We start from the raw sequence: 25,059 nt of genomic DNA on the forward strand, positions 1-25,059 counted from the left end.
GCAGTATGCATGTTTCAAACCGAACCAACAGCACTCACCCTGGCGACCCGGCTAGCAGTACCTCAAACGTACAGGACTGTTTGCCTTGATCTGGCGTTTGTCGTGCCTCTTGACAAGTCTGCGAGCATGGTATCCGCTCGAATTGCATGCTCACTGACTCTTTGCATATACACTTCTTCCCCAGGCCTACTTTCGAGTCCCAACTACCTTTGTCGAAGATTACTCCATCATTTCAACGGCCTCGCCAATTAGGTCCAGGATCCGCATGTTGGAGTATAAGCTAGGTTTTCCGTCAAGGAAAGGGGTCCTTCTAGCGCTGGATCGGAATTCCATGATGGCAAGACATCCCATCTAGCGAATGTTCACTGAAGGTATTCAGGAGTTGACGAAAGTTGTTGTCAATCGCGAACACCGATCTATGGACCAGATCGAAGCACTAAGCTCGCAGAAAAGAGCGAGAAGCTCTTTCACGAAGTCGGACCGGGGATCTGGCCGACTGAGCGTGGTGATGGAAGAACGCCTTGGCTCGAAGGATGATCTGGATGGAAGATACCCCAAGGATCTCTTCTACTCCGTCGATGGCATCGCAAGTTGTGAGTAACACACTATAGTCAACCGGCGTCGACTGTGGCGCTAACATGTTTAGCCTTTTGGAGACTTTCAATGGGAACATACGTCTGGAATGCGAGGGCCGACATTGTCGAACGATTAGCAGATCGGGAGACTGGAGATAGGTATCTGCCCGCAAAAGTAGGCGTCCTTCCAGTGGCCACCTGCGTCGCACTATGAACCGCGAGCTTCTCTGCCGCAATCCGAGTTCAAAAGCAAAACATGCATTATTTGCAAGCAGAATGGATGCCCGGGCATGTGTGCACATCCTGTTCGACAACGTCGGAGGGTACATTTCACCCCCCGTTCCGTCTCACCCTGTGGAAACTGTGGAGGAAGGTCTCGAGCAGCAGGTCCCGCGGTCTTCGACTCACACCAATGTTTCAGAAGTCGAGCCAGACTATGGAGCAGTCGTTGGGAACCGTGTACTGTCGACAAACGATCTACTCGCCGAGAACGGGGAGATGCTGGAAGGCGACAGTTATCAGGCTGAGCACTCGCAAGTGAACGACAATTTTGCCGCMGAACTAGAAAGTCTGTCAGAGAACGGAGAGTCTCCTCCTCTCCGGACGGAGCATTCATCTCAGTCATCGGAGCAATCCCAGGTCGACGAAAGCGTCAAACAGGAGTCGTCTGCTTTCAAACGCGAGCCTCTATCTCCAGAGCTCGACGAGCTAACAGAAGTGGTAGCCGACGAAGAGTCGTATGGAAATCCGATCGAGTTGAACTCACATGATTTCACAAATGATGATGCCTTTCAGCTAAACTTCTCATGTGTCGAAACTGATGCGGGCGATGGAGTCGCTTTCTGCACGAGGTTCAAGATCTGCAAGTCCACTGAAGAATTCTTTGCAATTTATCACCAGCCTGGTTCCATCTGGCATCCAAGCCGTGCACTCCAGCGACACGATTGGGCGTTTTGCTGACCCGACCAAGCTTGACAACAGCAAGATGAGAGTGTATCGCCAACGGGATATTCCGACGATCACGAGACTGAATGAGCAGCTCAAGGCTCCAATGGAGGGTGGTGATGCCGGGTTGAAGTTTGTCGTTGAGTGGCAGCGCAGTGCTTGAAATATTGATGGTGAAAGATTCGAGCACTTTTTATCAATCTATCAATCAGTTGCCACCCATGCATACCATTGAAATCTGGGTATTCGTAAAAAGGCGCTCTGACTCTTCTCAATATTATTATTTAGTGAATGTAGGATGTCGAACTTACCTTAGGAGACTCTTCTGAGCTCGATGTGTAGAATATGCCAAGACACTCACTCGCCGATGGTCCGCTGTTCGTACTAAAGCTCCACCAGACTTGACACGCGACAATGAACTCGCCATTCGTCTGCCTCAGTTGTCGGCACATCACGTTGGCAGCAAGAGCACGCCATGCATCGCTCACAGCATTCCGAAGGTCCTACACACGGCCATCCTTTGCGCCGAAGCCGATCCTCGATCTAAAGCACATCCGCCATGCTCCTGGACTTTACGAGCAAAACTGCCATGATCGGAACCATGCGCCGCAAGCTCGCAACAGCTGGCGCATCCTGGAGCTGCATGAGAAGCTAGTCGCACAGCAGCGAGAAGTGGTACAGCTGCGGCAGCGTAGTAATGCCATTGGCAAGGAAGTCGGCCGCAGCGCAGACATGGAGGGTGACAGCGACAAGGCGGCCAAGACTGCGCTGCTGGACGAAGCTCGTGGCTTGAAGCAGCAGCTTTCCGGCCTCGATGCACAAGAGAAGGAGATGCAGCAGGAAATGGAGCGGTTGGCGCTTGAAATGCCCAATCTAAGCTCTCTGAACACACCTGTGGGAGATGAGCCGCAGATCTTGGATCTGATCGACGAGCGTCCTCTGAATCGCTCTGCGAAGAGCCATGTGGATATCGGCAAGCAGCTGGACATTCTCGACTTTGAGGCCAGCGCAACGACTAGCGGGTGGGGATGGTATTTCCTCAAGAACGAGGGCGCTCTGCTCGAACAGGCCTTGATACAGTATGCGCTGTCGGTCGCCATGAAACGAGGCTGGCGGGTGATGACTCCTCCCTCGTTGGTCTATTCGCACATTGCAAGTGCATGTGGCTTCATGCCGAGAGATCAGAACGGCGAGACGCAGATCTATGGCATTGCTCAGCACGAAAATGAGCATGCATCTGATCGACCCAGTCTGGTCTTGACAGGGACGGCTGAGATTCCCTTTGCGGGCACCCAAGCCAACCGTACTCTGAACAGCCACGAACTGCCATTGAAGGTGATAGGGCCGTCGAGGTGCTATCGTGCGGAAGCCGGAGCTCGAGGAGTTGACACCAAAGGCCTATACCGCGTTCACGAATTTACAAAAGTAGAAATGTTCGCTTGGACCCTACCAAATACCGATTCTGAAGGAGATCGCTTCGGTGATGACGAGTCGCACAGCTCTCAGGCCGACCAAGTCTTCGAAGAAATGGTTGACATCCAGAGAGAGATCCTCACCTCACTCGGACTCCATGCCAAAATCTTGGAGATGCCGACCGCTGACCTCGGCGCGAGTGCGACCCGCAAGATCGATATCGAAGCCTTCTTCCCATCCCGCGAGGCAATCAACTCCGGCTACGGCGAAGTGACATCCGCCTCCATCTGCACAGACTATCAGGCTCGCCGGCTGGGCACCCGTCTCAAGAATTCTAGCGGCAAGCTCGTGTGGCCGTACACCGTCAACGGAACCGCCATGGCCATACCTCGAGTGCTAGCCTGCATCATCGAGAATCACTGGGATGACGTCGCGGGCGTGGTGCAGATACCGGAAGTTCTCAGGCAATACGTGCCGGGCAACATCGCTACCATTCAGTCGCCCAACAAGTCAAGGGAGTGAGTAGTATCGTGACCCATGCCCCGAGCACGTTTCAGAGTGGGGACCGGACGCTCCGGTGAAGGTGGCGACAATAGTGAAAACCTTCTGCTGGAGAAACGCTGACCGCTTTTTGGAGCTGTACGACCATTGTGCCATGGGTCTTTGGGATGCTGCATCGCCATCATGTGTACACCAAACCAGAACCGCTTCATCAACGGTACCTGCTGTCCGGTCCATGCACCACCATCCAGGATGCGCGCGCCTCATTGTAGCACGAAACCCTACTCCCGAGTGCCGCTATGCGGAGATTCCCCCCACCCGTCAGGCGATCTTGTGCGACTGGACTCGGAGGCCATGTACGACCTGACATCTGCTGGGCTTGTGTTCTCGTTTGCAGCGCAATGGTGGTCTCACCACCCATGGAACGCGCTTCCCGACGTATGCCCTTACACAATCGGCCTATACGTGCTTCAGCTACGGCCCCACGAAAGACGTTTTCTGTAGATCTAGTAATCTGCTTGTTCACCAAACCTCTGTCATGTGTMACAATTGACTGATATTCGCCATGATCATTTTGTGCTTGGTCTCGCCATGCTCATTAATTCATGCACCATGTTGCGTACTGGTGATTGACTTAGATGAATAGTCACCGTTCATCTAAGGCTCTAAAGCCATGGTGCTTCGGCGCCGCCATCCTTTGCCCTCTCTTCCCACTTCCAACCCTTCAACGTCTCCACTCCGACGCTGCGCTTGWTCGACAGAGCCCTGTGTCTCAACACCCTTATAGTATCATCATTCGCTTCGAGCTGTTGCAGTTTGGTCGGCGTCATGTCTGCCAATTGCTTCGCAGAGAGGGAATGATGTCGAATATGACGCCAAAGCTGCCGGGCTGAATCTTCACCTTGATCCRAAGATTGATCAATATGTGGAGTCCCCGCGATGGTGAGTGCCGTCGTGGTCTTCGCTACAGAAATTGTGCGAGCTGCTGCAATGCTTGACTTTGGTGAAAGGGCGCCGACTTCAGCCGGTAGTTGCATGTTCGCCACCCTGGATGCGGATGGTATGCCTGGCGGTACTGCTTCAATCTTGCATGGTGTTGCGGTAACGTGCGGTTCGCTCTCAATGTCTGTGACTATCACGCTCGGCTTCGTGGAGTCAGGTGAAACTGATGTGCTGCTACCGCCCAAACCATCAGAGGCATTGATTTGCAGCTCCAAGTATTTTCTGACTTGCTGCATCTCTTCGACTTGACACTCACTTGGCAGCATGACCCACCGATTTATCATTCTGAGCGCCCTAGCTGGAGGATAATGCATCGCGAGGAATTGCGCCAGTGCCACATGTACCCGTTCCGGACTCGAGACATCATTCTCTCGTCCAACGGTGCTCCAACGAGTGTCCGATTTTGGGCGTCTAATGCTGCAAATCTGCCTCACTGTCACTACACTCTCGGACGGGAACAGAGAGTGTCGGTAGCGAGCCTCAACGTGGACCAAGTTTGTCTCCAGAGTTCCAACGATACTCTCCAGCTCGGCGAACAGTGAATCAGTCTCGGTGGCTTCGTTATGTGCGTCTGATCGGGAAGTGTCGACGCGAGGCACGTGAACTTTGAGGAAGAGTGAAAATCGCTGTCCGAGCCTCAAGTCTCTGGAAGCTTTTTGGCCCAACACCTCCAAGATCTGACAGCCTTGTCTTGGCTTGTAGCACATGCGCAGACTAGAGATGCAGCCCCCTGGACAGCCGTGGCGCAGGTCTTTGATCATGTTATCGAAGATTTCTACATTTTCATCCGCATCACCTTTGATCTGGACGGCCCAGTTGTGGCGGGTATGAGGGACTGGGACGGTAGCATGCTCTGAAGTAAGGCCGATCTTGAGAGCATGTGTTGGCCACTGGACCAAGTGATCAATGATTTGCACAAGCAAGTCCGGGGTTCTCGAGATGACGAATGCTTGCGCTCTGTCCTTGCGAAGTCCGCTCTCTGCCAGACATTGCAGTGAGTCTGGCAATGACTGCCAGTTTGCCTCGAAGATGGTGTTGACGGCGGCCGGAGCGATGCCTAAACGTTCGAAAAGCCTCGTCAAACTAGGACCCTGCAGCGGATGGAGTTGCTCGCACTCGCAGTTCACCTAGCGTTGTAGAGATTGTCAACAACTAGAAGACTTTCTTGTGCGCTCTGCGCCGTTCCCTCTTACCGCGGATGTACCAGTCTGCTGCATTCGGGCGCACAGCACTGCCAGTCTATCACCGGCAACGTTGAGTCTGGAGCACAGCTCAACGATGCACTTGTGCGCGGCCTTTGTATCAAACGCAAGAACATCCTGAGTTACGACGATGATAGCATCGAGCGATCTCTTGCGCAGTGGCGCTGTTCGTGCGGAATGCATAGTGGAYGCTTCAACTGCCCAGCTTCGTACAGTGCCCTCGACCGCAACCCACATGTCTCCCGCAAGGTTTACGTCAATAGAGTTGCGATCGACTTTGACGGACAAATTGACAAAAGGGATCGTGACCTGTAAGCTTTTGCTCTCGCGGCCAAAGCCGGACGTGCTTGTCTTCAGCGTCGGCCGCGGTGTAGGGTCGTCAGACGGTGCACGAGGTTCAGGAGAGGGTGAGAGCAAGCGCCCGGAATACTGTCTCGTATGTGTCAAAGCTTTTGGCGTCAAGGGACTAGAAGGTGGTGGAGTCGTGATTGGAGTACTGCCCGTTGGATATTCCATAGGGATGCTGGGGTTGGATGATGCTGTAGGTTTCGCACCTATTCCGTCTTCAACCAGGCTGTCGATGCTCTCTCTACTGATTTCGAAGCTGCGCATTCGGGGCTGCTCTTCCGAACTCTGCTTGATCTTTCCTGACAATTTTCGCATCAAGCCTGTGTCTGAGCCTGCTGGAGGTCGCATTGATTGTGAGCTGCGAGATCGTTGAGAAATGCCTTCCTTCACCTTGGAAAGCATTCGTCGGCTAACAGATTTATGCCTCTGCATCCTGCCGGGCATTGGCGCAGGATCAAGAGCGCGCAGGGCTGCGTTGTCATCTTCATAAGCATCCACCAGCGTTGATTCGGACGTGTCGATTTGGTCGTGCGCGTCTTCTCTGACGACCTTTGGTGAAAAGAGTCAGCCGCATGCCGCATTTCCCAGTCATCAATGCACACACCTCAGCCGCCGTGTGACCTGCGTGAACACATGGTGGCAGTGGTGGCAGGACATTGGTGTACGCGACAGGCTCTCTGAGATTCTCCCGTGTCTTACGAACTTTCAATGGCAAATCTGTTCGGCGACAAGCGGAGTGGTCTCGCTGTTGGTTGAGGACGGGGTTCTTGCTTGGAGAGAGGCCGAAAATGGGACTGTGTGCTTGATTGCGGTTGCTGCTGGATGCGTGGACGAATGGTCCCGAGCCATCGTGCGCGAGATTTCTCGATGCGGCGCTGTGCGGCGAAAGGTTCTATATGGGAGATTAGCAAGCATTTCACCGACATACATTTCATATGCCACTCACTTCCTTGTTCGCCATGATACCTCACAATGTAGGCGGGTCAGATGCCGTGGAAGCCATTGCATGCCACGGAGAAAGAGATCTTGACTGGTGCACTTGCCGACCAATATGAACACATTTTCGGAAAGTACACTTGACGGTTCTTACTTGGATCTTGACGGGAAGGAACGGGAATCTGGCGAGCAACACTTCAATGTTGACAGTACTTGAATTTGTGATTGATATGGCCTGCTCTATCCAGCAACGTGTGGAGCTTGAAGTAGCTGATCGAGGACGTCTGGCTCGACCTTGACAAAACTGATCTAAAGAGGTCGACACGGTTAGCAGAAACGAGGGCGAGGATGCGTGTGTCGAGCACGTTGCAAAGCTCACCACATCGTTCTTGTTGTCACCATACAACACTGGCTCAGAGACACTGGCGTGGATACTCTTGCGTACTCTGTCCTCCCAGACGCCTTGCCAATTCCACTCACCCGGTCGTCGTGCCCCGCCCGGCTGCTGTCTGGGCGACTGACTGCGCTCAGCGTCTGGTTGCTTGATCTCGGAGCGTGGCAAGGGTATAGCTTGGCTCGTGCTCTTCGCCCGAAAACTTCTCCATGCGTGCCATGCGCCTGCATTGGCCGCTGCATCGAGTGGTATAGAATCCAAGACGTCTTCCGAGTCGAAAGCGATGCGAATGTACTGCAGTAGCTCCACCACATGCGGTGCCCGCTGGTGCTCCGCGCTAGATTGTCCTTCTACGCCATCGTCGGCGCGTGAAACACCGTAATTCATCGTCCCAACTACCCCCGCGCCCGACAGTTGGAACCACTCCGGGAAGCCGTGACGGAGACTGAGGCCGCCGGGAGGCAATCGTTGCTCGTCTGCTGCACTCTGCGGATCCGTGCCCGCGCCCGAGTCGCGGGTAGAGTAGGTGTACGTCGTGAGCGGTGTAACCAGAGGGTGGAAGACGTCGGTTTGGAACGTGATCACTGGCGGCCTCTGGGGATGGTCATCTGCAAAAGCGATTTGAAATCTCAATATGGCCGTTGCWTACGGTCCTGGAAGTTGGAGAATCGTGTGAGCGCGTTTGCAGGACCAAGCAACCACTGCTCCCGAAAGCCATACCTTTGCGAACGAACAGCGTGCCGCTCCAGACCAGAGGCTCATCTGGGACTGGAGCCACGTAGATGCCCTTTGGKCATGCATGGCTCAGACTTGCGCTGCCATAGCGATCATCAGCGGTGACACAACAGTCGAATCGCGACGGCGGAGCGCGTACAAGTCCACGCAGAGTTTTTGCTGCGTAAAGGCAGGAGTCAGGAGCGCCATGTTCGCTGCATGTTGGATGGGTTGGAGGTCAAGAAGCGAATCGCAATCCACCTAGACCGCCATGGCCGAAAGTTGAGGCACACGTTGTTGACTGACGCTATGCAAGCAATGGGGTCACGCGTCAGATCATTCGAACAGCACGCAGACCGCCGCAAATTGTCACCGCAACGTTATATCCTGGGAGATACCACACCTCTCCAACCGAGTCACGCCTGATCCCTGTTGAAAAGGAAACTTTTGCTCACTTGCATCAAGTGCCTGTTCCTATCKAAATCGAAATCTACCAGCGCCATGGCGCTCGCATGCTGCGTTGCCCCACAATTCCCAGAGGGCTGTAACTTACTGTAAAACGACCGATCGGTTTGACAGCACCTCTCTTTTGCAGACCGCTGCCCCGGTTAGCTTCATCAATTTTGCGACTCAAAAACGCAGCTGACGCATTGGCCTGCCTCACGGTGCTGGCTGCAGAGAGTGGGTCCTGTGGGCGTACAACAATCATATCCATTATCGCCGCAGACGCGCCTAATGTCGCTAAAATGATTTTCCATGCACAAGGATGAAGAGGCGGCTTTTCGACACGTTTGCTCGGGTCACGATGGCAGCGTGACTGTAAAAGGACTTTTCGTTGACTTTGGCTTGATCACACCGCCTCTCGTTGAAATATCGTGCCCCATTTGGACGCTTTGGTGTTACAAACTTCGAGCAAAATGACATGTCGCCTGTGTGCGAAAGACCGCAGCGTTGTTGTATAAGGCGGCTAGGGAGCAAGACGAATCGCAATAATGGCGAATGACAGCTTGTACAGCTGCCCGTATTCCGATGGCCGGTCATGTAAAAGAGAACGCGGCGAGCCAATTCGGCTCCAGGAATATTCGGCTGCAAATTGACGCCCGGCACGCCAAAGTCAAAAAAGCTCGGAGACAAAGATAATTTTGCACGAACTATCGTAGTAGGATTCGTTAGGAGGTTCAGGATAGCCTGTCGTAGAGGCGGATGCAGTCACCAATCACAATTTATGCTTTAGTTCCAACATTATCCAGCTGTTGCCACCGTCATGAGTAACGATGACTTGATTTGGGCTTAGTGTGACACTCCCTCGAGACTCGTCAAAATTCGTGCGACAAAGCAATGCGATTTCCGCAAATTAGCAGGAGTGTGCTCCATGATGTTGGCCAAAGTCATGATGATCGTCGGTGTCGCAAAAGATAGTTTCATTTGGTACGGTGCGCGCTTAGATGCTGGTCGGCTGGGATGTCCATGTCGCCGTCATGGTATCGAGATTGCCCGAGTCAGCGTGGGGATTTCCAGGACCATGATATGCTGCTTGAGAATGCGAAAAGCGATGTCCACATCCGTCGGGTTGTGAAACGTCTGACATGCGGGTCGTTTTGATGATGACGTTTGATCGTCGAGCTATAACTTCCCAGACCACGTCCCCGGGACTAGATGTTTGCGATCATTTTGAGCGGCACTTGAGCGCTCAGATGTCAGGAGAAGCTTTGGCGCGGACTTCTGCGAGGGCATGGGCGAATGAGAAAGCCCAGGGCTGTACCTGAGTTCAGCCGTCCATTCGCGGTTTAGGTTCGCCGGCCTGCCACTTCGCGTGGCGGGTTGCCAGCTTCAAGGTTGAAATCATCAGCGCACCTGCAGCGCCGGCTTCGGTGCAGGGTGGAGTGCTGTAGTGCTGCAGGCCGGCTACCGGGCTACGACGCACCATTGTAGATGAGCTGACTGCCGGGTGGCACTGCTCCTCGTGGTTGCAACTGCTGGTGTTGCATGTGGCTCTCGCAGCCAACGGCGCGGATCCGCGATGAGGATGCATGGTCGTGTGGTGTGAGATCTGTGAGAAGCAGATTCGAAATGTGATGAGGCAAACGCATCTCGGGACTTGCTCCCGCTGAGCCGGAGCGCGGTGCAGGCGAAGGCGGTCCATGCACTGTGAGGAAACGTCCCGCGGGCCGTCGAGCAGCTCTGCCGGGAGCCAAACTGGATCGATTGAAGCTCGTCGCACCGTGACCTATCACTCTCGCCCAGCAGTTTCACCGCCCGTTTACACTTCACAGCACTGGGGATGTGGCGCCGGTGAGGGCTTGACTCGTCCGGTTACATCCAGCGCCGTCCCATGGTAGGCCAGCCCGTGGCGACAAACTGCCGTGTCGCAACGCAAACGCCGGCGGTGCTGCCGCCGTGCAGGACCTCACCATCTCGCCCCGCGAGGACCTGATGGCTTGAYGCTGCGCAGCGTCTCAGATGGATGTCTCGTGAGTCGCAGCCGCGGCGCCCTCCCTCTCGTGTTCGAGTCCAGTGATCAAGGGTTCTCGGCGACCGATAGGGCTGAAGCAGGCACCGTGATGGCATCGCTGGCAACTGCACCTGGTTGTGATGCGACATGTCGCGCGCCCACAACGGTGATGCCGTAAGCTTGGCGTTCCGGGTGGGGCCTTTTGCTGCTGCTGGCCGGCGCGGAGGAGCGTTGGCGACGCAAGGGCCCCCGAGCAAGTGTCGAATCAAGATCCAGCGGTGCCGTACGGTTCAAACCCTTGTTTCTCGGGGAGCACCCGCCATTGGGACCGATTGACTTTGCACTAATGCAAGTTGCTACATGCCTGCTTGGGTCTTTTTGACGATGACATGGCCCCCGTCGTTGATCAAAGGCTTGGGCGCGGCTCCTGGAAGTTCTCCCCGGGCTGCAAGAACAAACTCCGTCGTAAATTCGCTTTCACGTATCACCTAGTCCAGGGGTTTCCCTTGCTAACCGTCGCGCCTTGGATGCCGAACGGACGGTTGATGGGTGTGTGTTCCTCCCGCCCTGCGGGCACGACTCTGGCCTTGACCGCAATTACTGTATTTACCGGCCATGCCTCCCCTCGGGCGGCGCATCGTTCGCTCGACCTGATGCCATTGAGTGATTGCCTCGTTCTGCCTTCATCTTCCCTGCGCACCCTCTCGTCCTCCGTTGTACTGCGCCCAACACCTGCTACTGCACCTAACCTCCATCCTCTCACACCTGACACCTCACCTTCTTACACCCGCGGCCACCTGCTGCACGAATTCGCCTGCATCCCGCCGGTGTCACCCCTCCGGTTACACCTAGAAGAGCACCTGCGATTTTTCTAGTCGGTCCCGCCATCGGCCAGCGCACCACAGCACTATATCTGCTGCCTCTTGCAAGCCGCACGTATAATAGCGAGCCCCCGGGGACTTGGGGAAAATTTGTTTGCCAGGAACCGTGGTCCTAGAATCAGACATCACAACACCTGCGTGATATCGCATCTGACCTGACCCACACCTGATATATCTCCTACCACCAACAGACCTCGCATTGGCCGCGCAAAACCCCAAGCGATCTGTCCTGCGCAACATACCCCACCATGGCTTCCTCTGGAAACAGGCAAGCTGACCCCAAAGCTTTCCCCTTGCGGCAACTATTTGTTCTCGGTATGTGTTGATCTCGCACCATGGAGGCTTCCCAACTTCGATGGTCACTCGGCGGTCTGAGGTTTTGTTCTAACTCGAAGATGATCAGGACTATGTCGGATATGCGAGCCGATAGCCTTCATGTCCATATTCCCATACATCTACTACATGATCGAATCCTTCCACATCACCGACGATAGCAATCGAATCGCCCTCTACGCCGGTCTGGTGACATCCGTCTTCGCAGCCGCAGAATGTCTCGGTGCGGGATTCTGGGGAAATCTAAGCGATAGAATGGGTCGGAAACCCATTTTGCTCACTGGGCTGGCTGGTACGGGCATCAGCATGCTGATGTTTGGTTTCGCACCCAACCTACCCATAGCCCTTTTCGCAAGAGCTGTTGGAGGAGCCCTCAACGGGAATATTGGCGTTCTTCAAACAACCGTGAATGAGGTGGTCAAGGTCGAGGCGCACCAGGCACGCGCCTATGCTATCATGCCCACTGTTTGGTGCATGGGAGCATTCATAGGAGCAGGTCTAGGAGGCGCACTCGCCGACCCCGTGCGGAACTACCCATCGGTATTCCAGCCAGGTACCGTTTGGGAGAAGTTCCCATACCTTCTGACCAATCTGGTTTGCACCGGTGTTGTGGTCTTCAGCATGGTGGTAGGCATTTTGTTTCTGGAAGAGACGCATGAGGATATCAAGGACAAAAGAGATGTTGGACTGGAGATCGGCAACTGGATCTTGAGTCCCTTCACCCGAACGACAGCCGCAAGGATCTCGAGCCGCAAAGGTGACTTGTCTGAAGAGACCGTTATGCTCATCGACGATCTGCCACCAGACTACAGCAGTACGGCGTCTTCGCCAGAACTTTGTCCGACTTCTTTGGCTGGTTTGCCTCCGCCCGCCTATCGCTCCATCGATTGCTCTCCACGCAGTTCCGTCGCAGATTCCGATCTTGAGGCCGATTTGGCACGCGATGTGGAAGAGGCGCTCAATCGTACAGAGCAGAACCACAAAGCGGCCGCTGCCAAAAGCAGTGCTTTCACCAAGCAAGTGATGTTGAACATTACAGGATATGGTATCCTTGCATAGTAAGTGCACGCATCTTCGCTGATCGGTCATGAGCAGTCCTAACAAGGGAATTAGTCACACCATCTCTGCGGAGCAACTTTTGCCAGTTCTCCTCAGCATGCCAAAGTCTGATACGCCTCCGTCGCTGCCCTTCAAGTTCACTGGCGGCTTTGCCATGTCTACCAAATCCATTGGCGGTATTCTATCGATACAAGGCATCATCCAGATGATCGCCACTATCATCATATTTCCAATCATCAACCGCAAGATCGGGAGTCTCTGGACCTACCGATCGGTAGTGATGCTCTACCCGCTTCTGTACTTCTTGGTTCCGTACATCTCTCTGGCACCGGACTCGCTCAAAATGCCTTTGATCTACATTGCGCTTGTCTGGAAGGTCACCGCACAAGCATTTGCATTCCCGTCCAGCAGCATCATGTTGGCAAACTCTGCGCCCTCAAGCAAGGTACTTGGAACTCTCAACGGAGCAGCCGCGTCTGCAGCGAGTGCCTGCCGAGCCTTCGGACCCACAGTTTCCGGCCTGCTACAATCCGCAGGTCTTTCCATCGGAACTCTTGGGCTACCTTGGTGGGTCAATGTACTGGTTGCCGCCATTGGTGCCGTCATTAGCATGCTCATGGTTGAGGAGAAACGCCGGGTATTCGAGTCAGAGAAGGAGGCCCCGGTGGAACTCCCTCTTGCATCAGATGTTGCTGGCAGCACTGAATTCGGATCTGGCATGGTTGCCGCCGCAGAAACGTCCAACTCGCATGAGAACCTCCTCACCGCACCCGATTCACCTCTCCTCTCAAGGATATCACTGGACATCCGAAGACACTCTCGTCGCGACAGCACTCTATAACCTGGAATCTTCCGGACCGAAACAGATGCTTGATCTTTCGCAGCTCTTGTTTAGAGATTCTGCCTTCTTCTCACATTTCGCAACGGTTCTGATGAGCGAATCTACCATTTTCCAGCATTATCGCAGCGACTAATTCATTGGCGGGGGGGCTCTTTTTGTGTTATAAAAGGTGTTTTATGGGTGGGACTTGGGAGGCTTTTTGGGCGATCATTTTGGAAACCAAGCATTGGAACAGGCGCTCTATGATACCCTTGGGAGTTACAATACTCCATTGCGAGCTTATGTTTGTGGACGATATAGGACGAGAATACATTCCTACTACATCAACCCGTTGAGCATTCCCCGCGTCGCGTGTGGTCCACTTCTACAATCCTCCTTCTCCACAAAGTCATTGACGTTACATTAGGCTGACACCTCGTTACCAAATTTGCGGTCTGAGACACACCGAGGGTCGCACAACGGTTTCATGGTTGTGGCCCCCTGGGGGTTTCCACACACTCGCTTCTGCATGATAAAGTTTTTCTTCACAGATGGCGCATGTCATTCGAGCCACAATCAWCACACATTCAATGTCCGGCGGTGTTCCCAGACCCATTGAAGAAGAAACCGTCTAGCAGCTCGGCGTTGGCTTCCCACGCCCCGCTCCCGTCGAACCCTACGGTACCGCTCAGATCTAGCTCGYTCGTTTGGCCCCATGCAGTGGCACCGGAATCAGCTACCGTGAACTCTGTTAAAAAGTCGAGGTTGTCAAACGAGTAGTCCGGGTGAGTAGTAGTAGTGTGGGGAACGTTGTTTCCAGAATAGTTCGAGAATGCGTCTTGGACGCCCGCGTGATATGGTGTGTTTGATGTTCTCCGGAGCTCCATTGGGGAATATTGCGAGGCGCCTTCGATGCTTTGCGGACTGCTGTTCATTGTTACCCGCTCGGAATGAGGACGTTGTGTCTCCCGCTTGGGAGGCGGGCTGAGGAAGTCCTAGAACCACCGATTGTTAGAGTTGCCAAGGTTGTTTTTGTTTTTTTGCACATTTGTCACGGTCCTCATGATTGCATATGCATGTCATCAGCCTATACCGCGGATAGATCTGGTACACCGTCGGAGCACCCATCGGCGGATCGAGATTGAGACTGCATGGAAATAAGCGACGAACGTACCTGAAGCCTTGATTGGTGCATCAGAGGACGGCCTGCGAGCTCCTCTGTGGAGAAGAGTTCTTTCAGGTTCATATCGAATCTAGGCGCTTGTTTGCGTCGATCTGATTGGGCTGAAGGATATCCTTCAGACCCCGATGCAGTGCTGGGCCGGATGCCAAAGTAGCCTTCGGAATCTCTAAGCGGCTGAATTGCCAGTGTAGACGTCGCTCCGAATCCTGTGGTGCTCATGACCATCGAGATCGTGGCTTTGCTCATGCGAACAAAGGCGTCCCGGCAGGACTCAGCCGGCGGGCACATTTCCACGAGGTCCGTCAGGACRGAAGTTGCTGCCAGGATGGTGAAGTCCACATCGTCAATCGTGAGCTGGGACCGCACAAGAGTGGAATGCCAAATGGCGTAAAGGAATGAGATCCCACTCATGAACAGGTGATGTGTCGCGAGAAATGTGTAGTTGACAAGCTTGAGTCGATGGAGTTGACGGTAAGTTTTGAGAACTGTTTGGCCGGCCTGAGCCACCTTCAAGAAGACCATTTGCTGCTCCTCGTCTTGCTCCAGATTGAAAGCACCCGGGCTTTGTATATCCTCTCCAGTCGCCGGGCTCAGTTCACTGGCCAGTGGCTCTGGCACGGAAAGAGACTGCCTATAGAGCATGATGATCGCCTGCCAGTAGTTCAGCTCTAGGAAGAGCGGCGAGAACGCAACACCCGTGTCACTCTGCCTCGGAGCAGAGTCTTTCCATTCGCGAAGCCTGCCGTCAATGTTGGAGCGCCATTCACGATATGAATGAAAAGGCTTCATGAATTGAGACTCCAGCGTTTTCGAGAGGAACGGATTGTCGCGGTTTGCGCCGAGCTTCCTCGCTTGATCAGCCTGCCGATATTGCAATACCTGCAAGATCTCGGACTGTAACAACCTCAAGCGAATGTAGTGGTGAGTTACCAGCTTGTAACTAGGGAGGTTCTGCTGGTTTGGAGGAAGGAGGAAACCACTCGGCGTGATATACTGGTCGTCTAACAAGCTTGGGAACTCTGTCGTGACTACAGCTTCGTTGATGGATACCGGTCTTCCAACGCAGGCAGACACCAGCCGATCAAGATCTGTCATGGGTTTAGCTCATACCAGCATTCGATACACGCGCTGCACTCACTGAAGACACACCACCAGAGCCGTCTCCGCAAATCTCGAGTCCACTGTTTGCGACCATCCCCGTCAGAGACTGAAATCCCGTTCTCGGTTGCAGGATCCGCATACGTCGCCCGAGAATGGAGCTCCTCGTCTATGTCCTCGTTATGAAGGCCGAGATCTATGCTTAACCGTACCGCCACGCCAATGATATACCAGAGACCAGGTGCCACGGGCCTGAGCAGAGCTAGGCCTGCAAGCAACAAGACTGCCTGAAGCTCCTCCAATCCCCCTCCAACACCCTCCGTGGCCGGCGATGAACCTAAAAAGCTTTCAAGGTGAATGATGGCAGATGCATGATACTCCTCCGGCTGGTGCTGTTGATTTGCAATTCTCGCTCTTTTCTTGCTTGGTGGTTTCGAACCGTCCAAAGAAGACTCCGTGGCAGCCATAGTTTGCTCGACATTCGAGGAGTCCATGATGATTCCTGACCCAATGGCAAAGACGATGTTTAGCAAGTACAGCTCTCGAGGCGTCCTTTTCTTTTGATCTGTTGCATAGACACGCTCAAACAAAGACATGAATTCGGGTCGATGCAGCACAGGTATTTGGGGATTTGCATGCTCAAAGTACAGTTCTGTCAAACGATAGCCGAGTTCCTTTTCTGGGAAAGGAGCCTGCTTGATCGTAGGCTTCGAATGAAGACCAAAGAAGCTATCTCTCATCGTCGGTCCTCCGCTGGCAGTCTCACTGGGCAGCAACTTGGGAGGCTTGCTTGCACTTTTCTCCGAAGCTGTGGAAGTTGGGTGCACGGATCGTTTGACAGCAGCAAACACGACATTGGCAAAGCTGATACCTGCAGTAGAAGGCGCAAAGCGCGGGCCTGAGGCCCCATGAACCGACACCATCCCGATGTTGTTGACCAGGTTGTCCAGCCTTGCACCTTCATCCAGCTCTACAAGAGCTGGATCGAGCGTGGGTGTAACGTTGGAAGCTAAGGGTGTCTTTGGTGTCGATTGTACGGGAGATTCATCTTCGAGGACAGGAAAAGGCACATTTACGCCTGGTTTTATGGCCTCGCTGATGGCAAAGTCTTCCTGCGGTGGCGGATAGGAGAGGCCATTGGCGTCCAAGATGGCCTCGAGATTGACAACCCGTGTCTCCAGATAGTAGACATAGCTGCGTGGAATCTCTCGCTTGCTGACAGGATCGAAGCCTACGCATTTGACATTGGCCTTTAAGCAGTTTGTGCACTTGGGTAGTTTCTGATCGCAGCGATTCTGCGAGGTGTTAGTTGAGAATTCAAACACTACTCTTCCACAGACTGGAGTGGATAAAGGTGCCTCTCTTCGGACATGACTGTAGTCGTTGAAGATGTTTCCGCTACCTCATTCCACTCCGCCGCATGGGGAAGATAATGACCTTTCTATTGCGACAGCGATTACACGCCGAGACGTTTCTGAAATTGGTCGTTGTCGCCCCACCGCTTGATGGCGAGCCGGCGGCGTCGTCGGCCAGCGCGAGGTCGCCTTCGTGATCGCGTTTCTTTCCCATAGTGAATCGTGACGGAATTGTCGGCGAAGTCCGATGAGTGGGAACGTCGCTCTTTTTGACAGGGATCCCGCGCAAGCAAACTTCTCATCATGCTTGTTGGGGGAGCTTCCGCTTCATGGATGACAGCTGCAAATCAATCATCCGACTTCTTATCAGTCGCTATCTGCAGGATGATGGTGGTGTGCAAGACATTTCTTGCGGAAGCCAGTCGCCCAACAGTCCATCTCTACGTACTAACTTCCGCACCTTCTCACTTTTTACAGCCTCTTGACGGCAAGAATATACAACGGACCGACGTCCTTCCTATGTTGGATGCTGTATGAGGGCAAACCCGACATCATCTGATTATGCATACCATCGAACTTCGCAGAGGAATCACTGAAATAACAGCAAGTGCACAGATATGGCTGGGAACGCAAAATCGCTTTACAACATCGCGATGCTAGGGTATCTTTCCTCCTAAACTCCTGTGCAGTAACTATACACATTCACGTACGCTCGTCAACTCTATTCGTCCATGAGCCCACCAGGGTCATGCAGAACCATATCGTCCGGCCCTTGGGCTCGCTGTGGGGGCGAAGCCGCGGATTGCTGTCCGAGACTTTGGCGGCTTCGCAAAGGTCGCAGTGCGATAGCGCTGTGATCAGGTTGCCTGTCATCGTCAAGTGGCAATCCTCCCACGTCTGCAAAATGCAGCCCGGCTTCTGAAGACTCGGCGGGCTGCGATATCGAGACAAGCTCACCGGCATCGTCGTGATAAGTCGCGGACCGCAGAAGTCCGCCAGCATCTTGGAGGGAGACTTCTGTCGCATGTCTTTCCAACCTTGGCCCTACTACCCCTATTGGTGCTGTGTCTTGCCGAGCTCCGCTCGCTCTATGGGAGTGGTGGTCGTGGTGTCGTCGCGGGGATAATGCGCTGTTTCTCAGATCGCTCACAAACGTCGTGCTCAGAATGCCTCCAACATCTCTCAAAAAGTTGTGATGCCCCGAGTTTTCGTGGCTCGATGTTGCAAAGTCCTGCGCAGAAACGTTGTCGCATCCCGAGTCTACCGTCGTGAGCAGCGAAAGTGGCCGTGTTGGGCTTTGCTCGTCGTCCTCGAGTAAATGGCCTACATCGAAAAGATCCACGCTCTTTGTGGTGGGGGCGCCCGACTGGGAGATGCGAATCGACTTGGGCGCCCCCCAGGAATCTTCACTGTCGGTACTTCCACGCGGGTCCCTCGTTTCGAGCTCTATCTCCTCCGCGTCTTCCCTGACGATAGCGAGTCCTTGACTCGCAGTCAACGCGGGTGGTGCTGGCCGCGGAGTATTGGATTTCCGGCTTCGAAGGTGCGCAGGGACACCATATCCCATTGAGTGGAACAATGCTGCATCGTCATCGTCATCGTCGCTGTCGAATTGATATAGAGTCGCAAGAGTAGGTTTCCTTGCGGAGGCTCGTTCAACGCTCTCGCTGACGCTGTAAGCTCGCTTGAATTTGTTCTTCTTCGACCCTTTATCACGGAGAAATGATCCAAGGGTTACTGCATTGACCACGAATGTGGCTGCTAGAATCTCAGCGGAAGCCCATACGGTCCGATACTGCTGGCGACCTCGTGCCTCTATCACTTGCGGCTGCGTGTTGTTTTCAGTCAGAGGTCATGAATGTAAGGGCATGCGTGCACTTGGACGTACCATTCGAGTTGCCGTCATACCGATCATGATAATGGACAAGCTAAAGAGAGACACCATCTGAAGTTTACGCTTCCATGTTTGCCCAGAGCTCAACACGACCGGAATACTATTTCATCATCAGCGATTATCTTGATCGTACTCCAATCAAGTCTCATACGGGAAGGCAATGAGGACAATATCAGTGATAATGTCACATGTCCCCATGGTAAGAAGCTGAGCAAAGCCCTGTCGGCACCCCGGGCCGGGATCTGGCATGACTTGCCAATAGTGATCCTGAAGGAAGTCAGCAGGCGGCCCGATCGAATACAGGATCGTTACACTTACAAAGGGTTGACACTCCGTCAAGGTAGCGACTACGACAGCACCAAATGTGAGGAAAAGGAACACGCGTATGCSCTGGAGTGTTATTTCGTAGCTTCGACGCCATATACGAATGGTGATTCGCTTGAGGAACTCTGAGACTGTGAGCTTCATGATCCAGACTGCGGGTATTGTCAGCTCCTGTACATTTCACCTTTTCGTTGTGGTGAAACACGAGCTTACTGAACATGGCGTAGAAAATCCTTGCTGCCAGTACGAGTCTTGCTCCCATACTCCTCTGGCGAAGCTGCTCGTCCGTATAAGTGTGGCCGATGGTATCCACATTGTTTGTTCCGTATATGAGCACRAAATGGACAAAGACCATCCTGATCCTAAAAAGAAGAGACATTTCAGCAACGATCTCCAAGGAGATGATGAAACCGCATACCACAATGGAGGCAACGAGAGCATCGTAAGCCAGTCTTCGCGGAAGAGCTCATTATTCCTGACCTTCCTCCCAAGCACTCTGGTGATAATTATTACAGTAGCGAATGAGGTACACCTATATCCGGGAAATGAGCTAATGCTGTGCTCGAGCGGAGCTTTCGTACTGACCACCCTGCAAGACCGAATTAGCGAAGGTATCCATCTTCTTCAAGTCTGACTTACAGGAAAACAAAACGGAGGGCCAGTTTCCCGCCCGAGTTCTGGGATCAGGAGGGCTGTCACCCCATAACAGCGACCTCTCTTCAAACATTGGCGGTCACACAGAAGCCTGCCCTGGCCCTCTCTCGCAGTTCTGCAGACTGCGACAATGCGTGTACGGACGGCTTTCTGGCCGGGACTTCGACACGGAATTGTGATTAGTGGCTCCGAGGACGACGTGCAGAGACTCATCATCGTGGGGAGGAAGTCAGTCTCATTGTGAGATGTGCGCAGGAGCAATAATATACAGAAAATGGTCCGGAAGACAGTGAAAGCTGCGCCGCATGTCAGATCGTGATGCTGCCAGGAATCCTTCGTCCAAGAGAAGTGCGACGATAAGAGCGCAGTCGTGCCTCGCTTCGGTTGTCTGGTCTGGCTGGTTCTGCGGATCTAGCTCATGCTAGCCCAAACAGTTCTTGGCCATCAACTAGTTGCGCTTCGGCGGCTGCGCAGCGCATTGCGCAAGGCCGAGCTGCTGATGATAAACAAAGCTCTTTGCGGCAGGACTTCGCTGTTGGTGTGAAGCTAGCACGACATGAGAGCGTCAATTTGCCGGAAGGCATTGATTGCACAGTCTTGAGCCATCCCTGTGTTGTACGCATGGCGGAGGTTAGTTCGAAGCGTGCTCGTGTTGTCCCACGCGTTGGTCGATCACTGAGCAGCCGGTCCCTGCATTCTGTGGCGCACGGCGAAAGAGGAGGTCTTGCCGGTCGGGAGGAGGTATCACATATCTTTGTCCAGGCATTGCCAACGCTCGGAAGGAGGCTCGGTATGTCGTGGACCGTCCATACCCGCTGTAAATTCAGCAGACGTTACACAGAGATGATAGCAGACAGACGGTGAGGTATGAAACGGGTCACGATGTTCGATGTTCGTCGGAGACTAGCGACGACCACATGGMTTTAGCGTTTGGTGAGATCGAGGGCTAGAGCGGGACCACATTTTCCGCGCACGTGCAAAGCAAGATGAAGAAACATTGTAGGTGTCGAGCATCCTTCTCCGCTTATCTGGAAAAGATTGTGAAGAATGGAAGCGACAAATTCGAAGCTGCCGTGGCCCAGCGAAGCGTATGTCACCGAATGAGCATCCGCCGTGTGGCGGGGAATGAAAACCGAAGGACCGAAAGATCGCAAGATCATGCTCCACATCCGATCCTGGTAACTGGCCTCGTGCTCAAAGTATAAAATGGCAAATCTGCATTTACACGCCGATGCCTGCAGAGGCCATACATCGACTGTCGTGGATAATGTCGCCGCGAGCAATTTGCTATCCAAGCGCAACGCTTGTGGAATGTTGAAATGTGAGTCGCACGTAGAGAGCCACCTCAGTATGATACTCAAAGTACATGTATGACGGTGTGAAATCTTATTACGCCAGCATCCCGGCCGTCAACCCATAATCATTCCGCACCATCGTCCGCAGTAGGAGCTTCGTCCGCGACTTCTTCCGCAGCGGCGACAGCGCTGCCGGCATTCTCATCATCCTCCGCGATCTTCTCTTGAAGCTCCTTTGCATTCTCTTCGGCAGGCTGGCTTCCCTTGTAGCCCTTACTCTTCGGATCACTGTGGTTGATCAGTTCGACATCCTCATTGTAAATTCTGAGCAGCATGGCTCTGCGGTCTTCCTTGGGCAGCATGAGGTTCAAGCTGGCGATGCTTCGCCATAAAGGCAGAGTGATAGTCTCACTAAAATCGTCCTCGCCCGGGTTCGGGGATGCCTCCACGCGCAGAACGCAGCATCCCATCCCAATATCGCGCACCTGCTCGCCAATCTCGCCAAGGTCTTTCCATCCGCCAGTCTCCTCGCCGTTGTCAGCACGATCAGTTGCGACTTTCGGAAACATCTCAACCAAGAGCTTGCGGAGAGTGCTCTTCTTTTGCAACTTGATGACCCTTTTCTCGCCTACCCAGCCTTCGATAATGGACAGGCCTTCGGTTTGAATTCTCCATCTGCAKATGTCCTGACCTTGTGCATCTTGCTTTGCAAACATCTTGACACCGCCATGGACAAACTTCATACCACGGTTCTCGTTGCTGATGAGGATCTCCTTGACCAGTTGAGAGGTGTAATAAATGCCCTTCACGGGATCTCCAGATGGGTTGCGGACCAAGAAGCGATCCCGAGGGAAGTCCGGTAACAGCTCGTAGAACTTGTAGATTGAGAGCAGCTCTGGATGATCTGTCGCGAGATACTTGAACGCCTCGTCGTTACCGTTGTCGTCTCTTCGTCGCTTTGGCACTGCCACCGGGCGGACTGATTGCTCAAAGGGCGCACCTTCCTTCAGCTCATCTTTCATTTCGACGTCTTGTACATTGTCGACGACGTTGGTCGCGGGCTCAACTCCATTCGCCTCTACACCAAGGGCAACACTTGGTGGGAGAGGTCTGGTCTCCAGGCGATCAGGCACATCTTCACCAAACTTGGGCTTCTTTGCCGCGAGTGAGTCTGGGCCGTCGACAGGAGCAGCTCTCTTAATTCCAGCTCCGGCGACAACGTCTTCCGTACCATTCTGTCGCTCTGCAGCCGAAGCCGTGTCTGTTGGTCCTCCCGAAACAGTGACGGGCTTGTTGATCTGACCGCTGGAAACCTCGTCCAGGAGCTCCGTGAAAGCAGTCGTAGGAGCTTCAGGAGGTGTGAACGACCAGCTTTTGTTCGCAGACTTGCTATCGGCTTCCGCCTTTGCACGGATATCGCCCAGCTTTTCCATCGCAACGATGAAGAAACCGCCGGTGTCCTGTTGCTGCGGGTAGACGCGCATGCAGTGTTGAAGTGGGATCTCCTCTTCCGGCCCTGGTGGGAACATCCCAGGCGCAAGCTTGCTTTCTGCCGTCTCGTATTGCTGCGCTTCAGGCCATGACTCGTAGATTTCACCCTTCCTGTTCATGATACTCCAGTCAGTCAGACCGGGGTTGCGGAGTAGTCCGGGTAGGCGGTCGGAACAATCCACCAGCTTGACCTTTGTTGAGCCTCCGCATCGCTCAATGGCCGAAGCCACAACGGCCTCGTTCTCCACTGGATTCAGGCTGCAAGTACTGTAGACCACACGGCCGCCGACCTTTAGCATTTGTAGTGCCCGGGTCAGAATTCTCACCTGAGTGAGATAGAGTCCTAGCCCGTTCTGTGGCTGCCAGTCCTTCCAGATGTTGGGATTCTTCCTGCATGTACCATCACCACTGCACGGAACATCTGCCAGGACGCGGTCGAATTTGAGGTATTTGCCCTGCTTCTGCCCGCTCTGGAGTGTGGTGCTGGGAAGCTCAATTGAGGGAAACATGGTAGCATCGTGGTTGGTCACAATCAAGTTGGGCGAGTTGAGACGCTTGACCTGGTGGATCAACATCTGGGCTCGTCTGTAGTCCACATCGTTTGCGATCAGCATCCCGGTGGAGCGACCCGAGTCCTCTGACTCTTGCCCGCTTGACGCGACCCCATCGTTACCAGCCTCCCCTCGAGCGCGTTTGATGGCCCGCTCAACTCGCTCTTCCTCTCCAGCGTGGATAAGCTCTACCAACTGTGCGCTCTTGCTGCCAGGAGCGGCGCACAAATCCAATACAGTGTGATGAGGTTCCACATCCAATAAGAGTGGTGGAATCATGCTGACTTGTTCTTGTCTACTGATGTTCCCGACACCAGTCTCACTGACCAAGAACCGCTGGAATTCCTTGAACGGCTCGTATTTTCTGACCACGTTTTTCGGCGTAGCCATGCTGTAGGCAAGGCCATTCGGATACCAAGGCATCTGTCGTGGGAGCTCGACAGGGCGCCCGTCATGTTGAATCTCTTTGATCAACGGAAAGTACCGATTCACCATGTTGTCGCGGACGCTCAAAGCGTGACCTTTGGAACCAGTGAAACGGAACGAGTTGGGTAGTTCCTTCTTGAGGGCGGCCCAGAATGCATCTCTCTCTTCGCCGGCCGGCACGATGTTGATGGTGTTGTAGTACCGCTCGAACTTTTCGTTGGTCTTGTTGATCTGATCAAAGGAGACCCGGTTGTCTTGGAACTGTCGCTGCCCGCCTCCTCCTCCGCCGCCTCTGCCACGTCCTCCACCACCTCCTCCACCTCTACCGCGACCTCCGCCGCCGCGACCGCCTCTCTTGAAGTTTCCTCGTGGCATTGTCGCTGTTGGAAGCGTCAATGTGTGATGTTGAGTGAGGAAGAGCGACGCGGAACCGATGCTGCATGAGGTAACCGTTGCTAAAATTCTTAGCTCGAGTACCAAATTCAGTAAATTTAGGCTTTTTTGAGCTCCCGGAACCCCACATGCGCAGTGAGCTCGATATGCGTTATTATTATGACGAAGCCTGGAATTGCTCTTTTGATCACGGCTTGGGACCGATCCTATAGCCATGAGCAGCCGCATCCTACCACAGGAATATCAGACCACCGACTCAGAGTCGCTCTGGCGTGTCATGGCTTCTTCGTTCGAGCCTTAAACCAAGCAAGCATTGCTTCTAGTGGTGAGTGAGTGAGTGAATGACCAATCATTGTCACCATTTGACGATGATCGACCTCGCAACTCCTACCACAGCTGTGAATCAAAGTCGGCCTTGCTTGAAAAAAGCCGGCCTTGCTCAGCCCATTTGGATAAGGTGATCGCGCTTATTGCCATGACTTCACAAGAAGGCTGGAAATAATCTGGGGTATTCTAAGCTCCATTGGTATTAGCCTGGATTTCAAAACGGGCGATTGTTCCAACGATCGTCTTCCTCTCTCGTTCCAACCGCAACCATCTACCACTTTTTCAATTCTTCTCAACACCGCCCCTACTTCATCAAGCGTTTCACAATCACAACATCATCACATTACCGCCCTTTACGCGACTCACTTCACATTGCCTCTCACCCATTGCGACAATCTCCTCACTTGCAACGTTAATACAACGTCGAACCGACAACCATCACCTCAGTCAACATAGGCGGCTCACAGGCACTTTCTGAGCTCGTTCTCAGCTT

The 25,059-nt window shown here is 53.7% G+C and overlaps 8 protein-coding genes; 3 read left to right on the forward strand and 5 right to left on the reverse strand.

Annotated features, from left to right (window-relative positions):
* Positions 1–358: 358 nt before the first annotated feature.
* On the forward strand, positions 359–789 carry RCC_06680 (uncharacterized protein; the record flags this gene model as incomplete). XM_023771943.1 has 2 exons in its annotated part: positions 359–593; positions 647–789. The coding sequence occupies 2 exons, from the start codon at positions 359–361 to the stop codon at positions 787–789; spliced, it is 378 nt and encodes a 125-aa protein (XP_023627711.1).
* Positions 790–1,934: 1,145 nt separating this feature from the next.
* RCC_06681 (related to mitochondrial serine--tRNA ligase) lies at positions 1,935–3,706 on the forward strand (the record flags this gene model as incomplete). XM_023771944.1 has 2 exons in its annotated part: positions 1,935–3,451; positions 3,571–3,706. The coding sequence occupies 2 exons, from the start codon at positions 1,935–1,937 to the stop codon at positions 3,704–3,706; spliced, it is 1,653 nt and encodes a 550-aa protein (XP_023627712.1).
* A 393-nt stretch (positions 3,707–4,099) lies between these two features.
* On the reverse strand, positions 4,100–6,947 carry RCC_06682 (uncharacterized protein; the record flags this gene model as incomplete). XM_023771945.1 has 4 exons in its annotated part: positions 4,100–5,563; positions 5,630–6,535; positions 6,591–6,878; positions 6,933–6,947. 4 exons carry the CDS (start codon positions 6,945–6,947, stop codon positions 4,100–4,102), a joined length of 2,673 nt encoding a protein of 890 aa, XP_023627713.1.
* Positions 6,948–7,162: 215 nt separating this feature from the next.
* On the reverse strand, positions 7,163–8,240 carry RCC_06683 (related to ubiquitin-conjugating enzyme; the record flags this gene model as incomplete). XM_023771946.1 has 4 exons in its annotated part: positions 7,163–7,231; positions 7,302–7,969; positions 8,037–8,131; positions 8,191–8,240. The coding sequence occupies 4 exons, from the start codon at positions 8,238–8,240 to the stop codon at positions 7,163–7,165; spliced, it is 882 nt and encodes a 293-aa protein (XP_023627714.1).
* Positions 8,241–11,798: 3,558 nt separating this feature from the next.
* Positions 11,799–13,596, forward strand: RCC_06684 (related to permease of the major facilitator superfamily; the record flags this gene model as incomplete). XM_023771947.1 has 2 exons in its annotated part: positions 11,799–12,754; positions 12,810–13,596. The coding sequence occupies 2 exons, from the start codon at positions 11,799–11,801 to the stop codon at positions 13,594–13,596; spliced, it is 1,743 nt and encodes a 580-aa protein (XP_023627715.1).
* Positions 13,597–14,162: 566 nt separating this feature from the next.
* On the reverse strand, positions 14,163–17,425 carry RCC_06685 (related to Positive regulator of purine utilization; the record flags this gene model as incomplete). XM_023771948.1 has 4 exons in its annotated part: positions 14,163–14,570; positions 14,750–15,846; positions 15,897–17,151; positions 17,294–17,425. The coding sequence occupies 4 exons, from the start codon at positions 17,423–17,425 to the stop codon at positions 14,163–14,165; spliced, it is 2,892 nt and encodes a 963-aa protein (XP_023627716.1).
* Positions 17,426–17,932: 507 nt separating this feature from the next.
* RCC_06686 (uncharacterized protein) lies at positions 17,933–19,870 on the reverse strand (the record flags this gene model as incomplete). XM_023771949.1 has 6 exons in its annotated part: positions 17,933–19,039; positions 19,100–19,205; positions 19,257–19,372; positions 19,424–19,581; positions 19,643–19,791; positions 19,848–19,870. The coding sequence occupies 6 exons, from the start codon at positions 19,868–19,870 to the stop codon at positions 17,933–17,935; spliced, it is 1,659 nt and encodes a 552-aa protein (XP_023627717.1).
* Positions 19,871–21,503: 1,633 nt separating this feature from the next.
* Positions 21,504–24,221, reverse strand: RCC_06687 (related to tRNA (cytosine-5-)-methyltransferase; the record flags this gene model as incomplete). Its single annotated transcript, XM_023771950.1, has 1 exon — positions 21,504–24,221. The coding sequence occupies one exon, from the start codon at positions 24,219–24,221 to the stop codon at positions 21,504–21,506; it is 2,718 nt and encodes a 905-aa protein (XP_023627718.1).
* Positions 24,222–25,059: the final 838 nt, after the last annotated feature.

The sequence above is a fragment of the Ramularia collo-cygni genome, assembly GCF_900074925.1.
Source record: "Ramularia collo-cygni strain URUG2 genome assembly, contig: RCC_scaffold10, whole genome shotgun sequence".
NCBI lineage: Eukaryota > Fungi > Ascomycota > Dothideomycetes > Mycosphaerellales > Mycosphaerellaceae > Ramularia > Ramularia collo-cygni.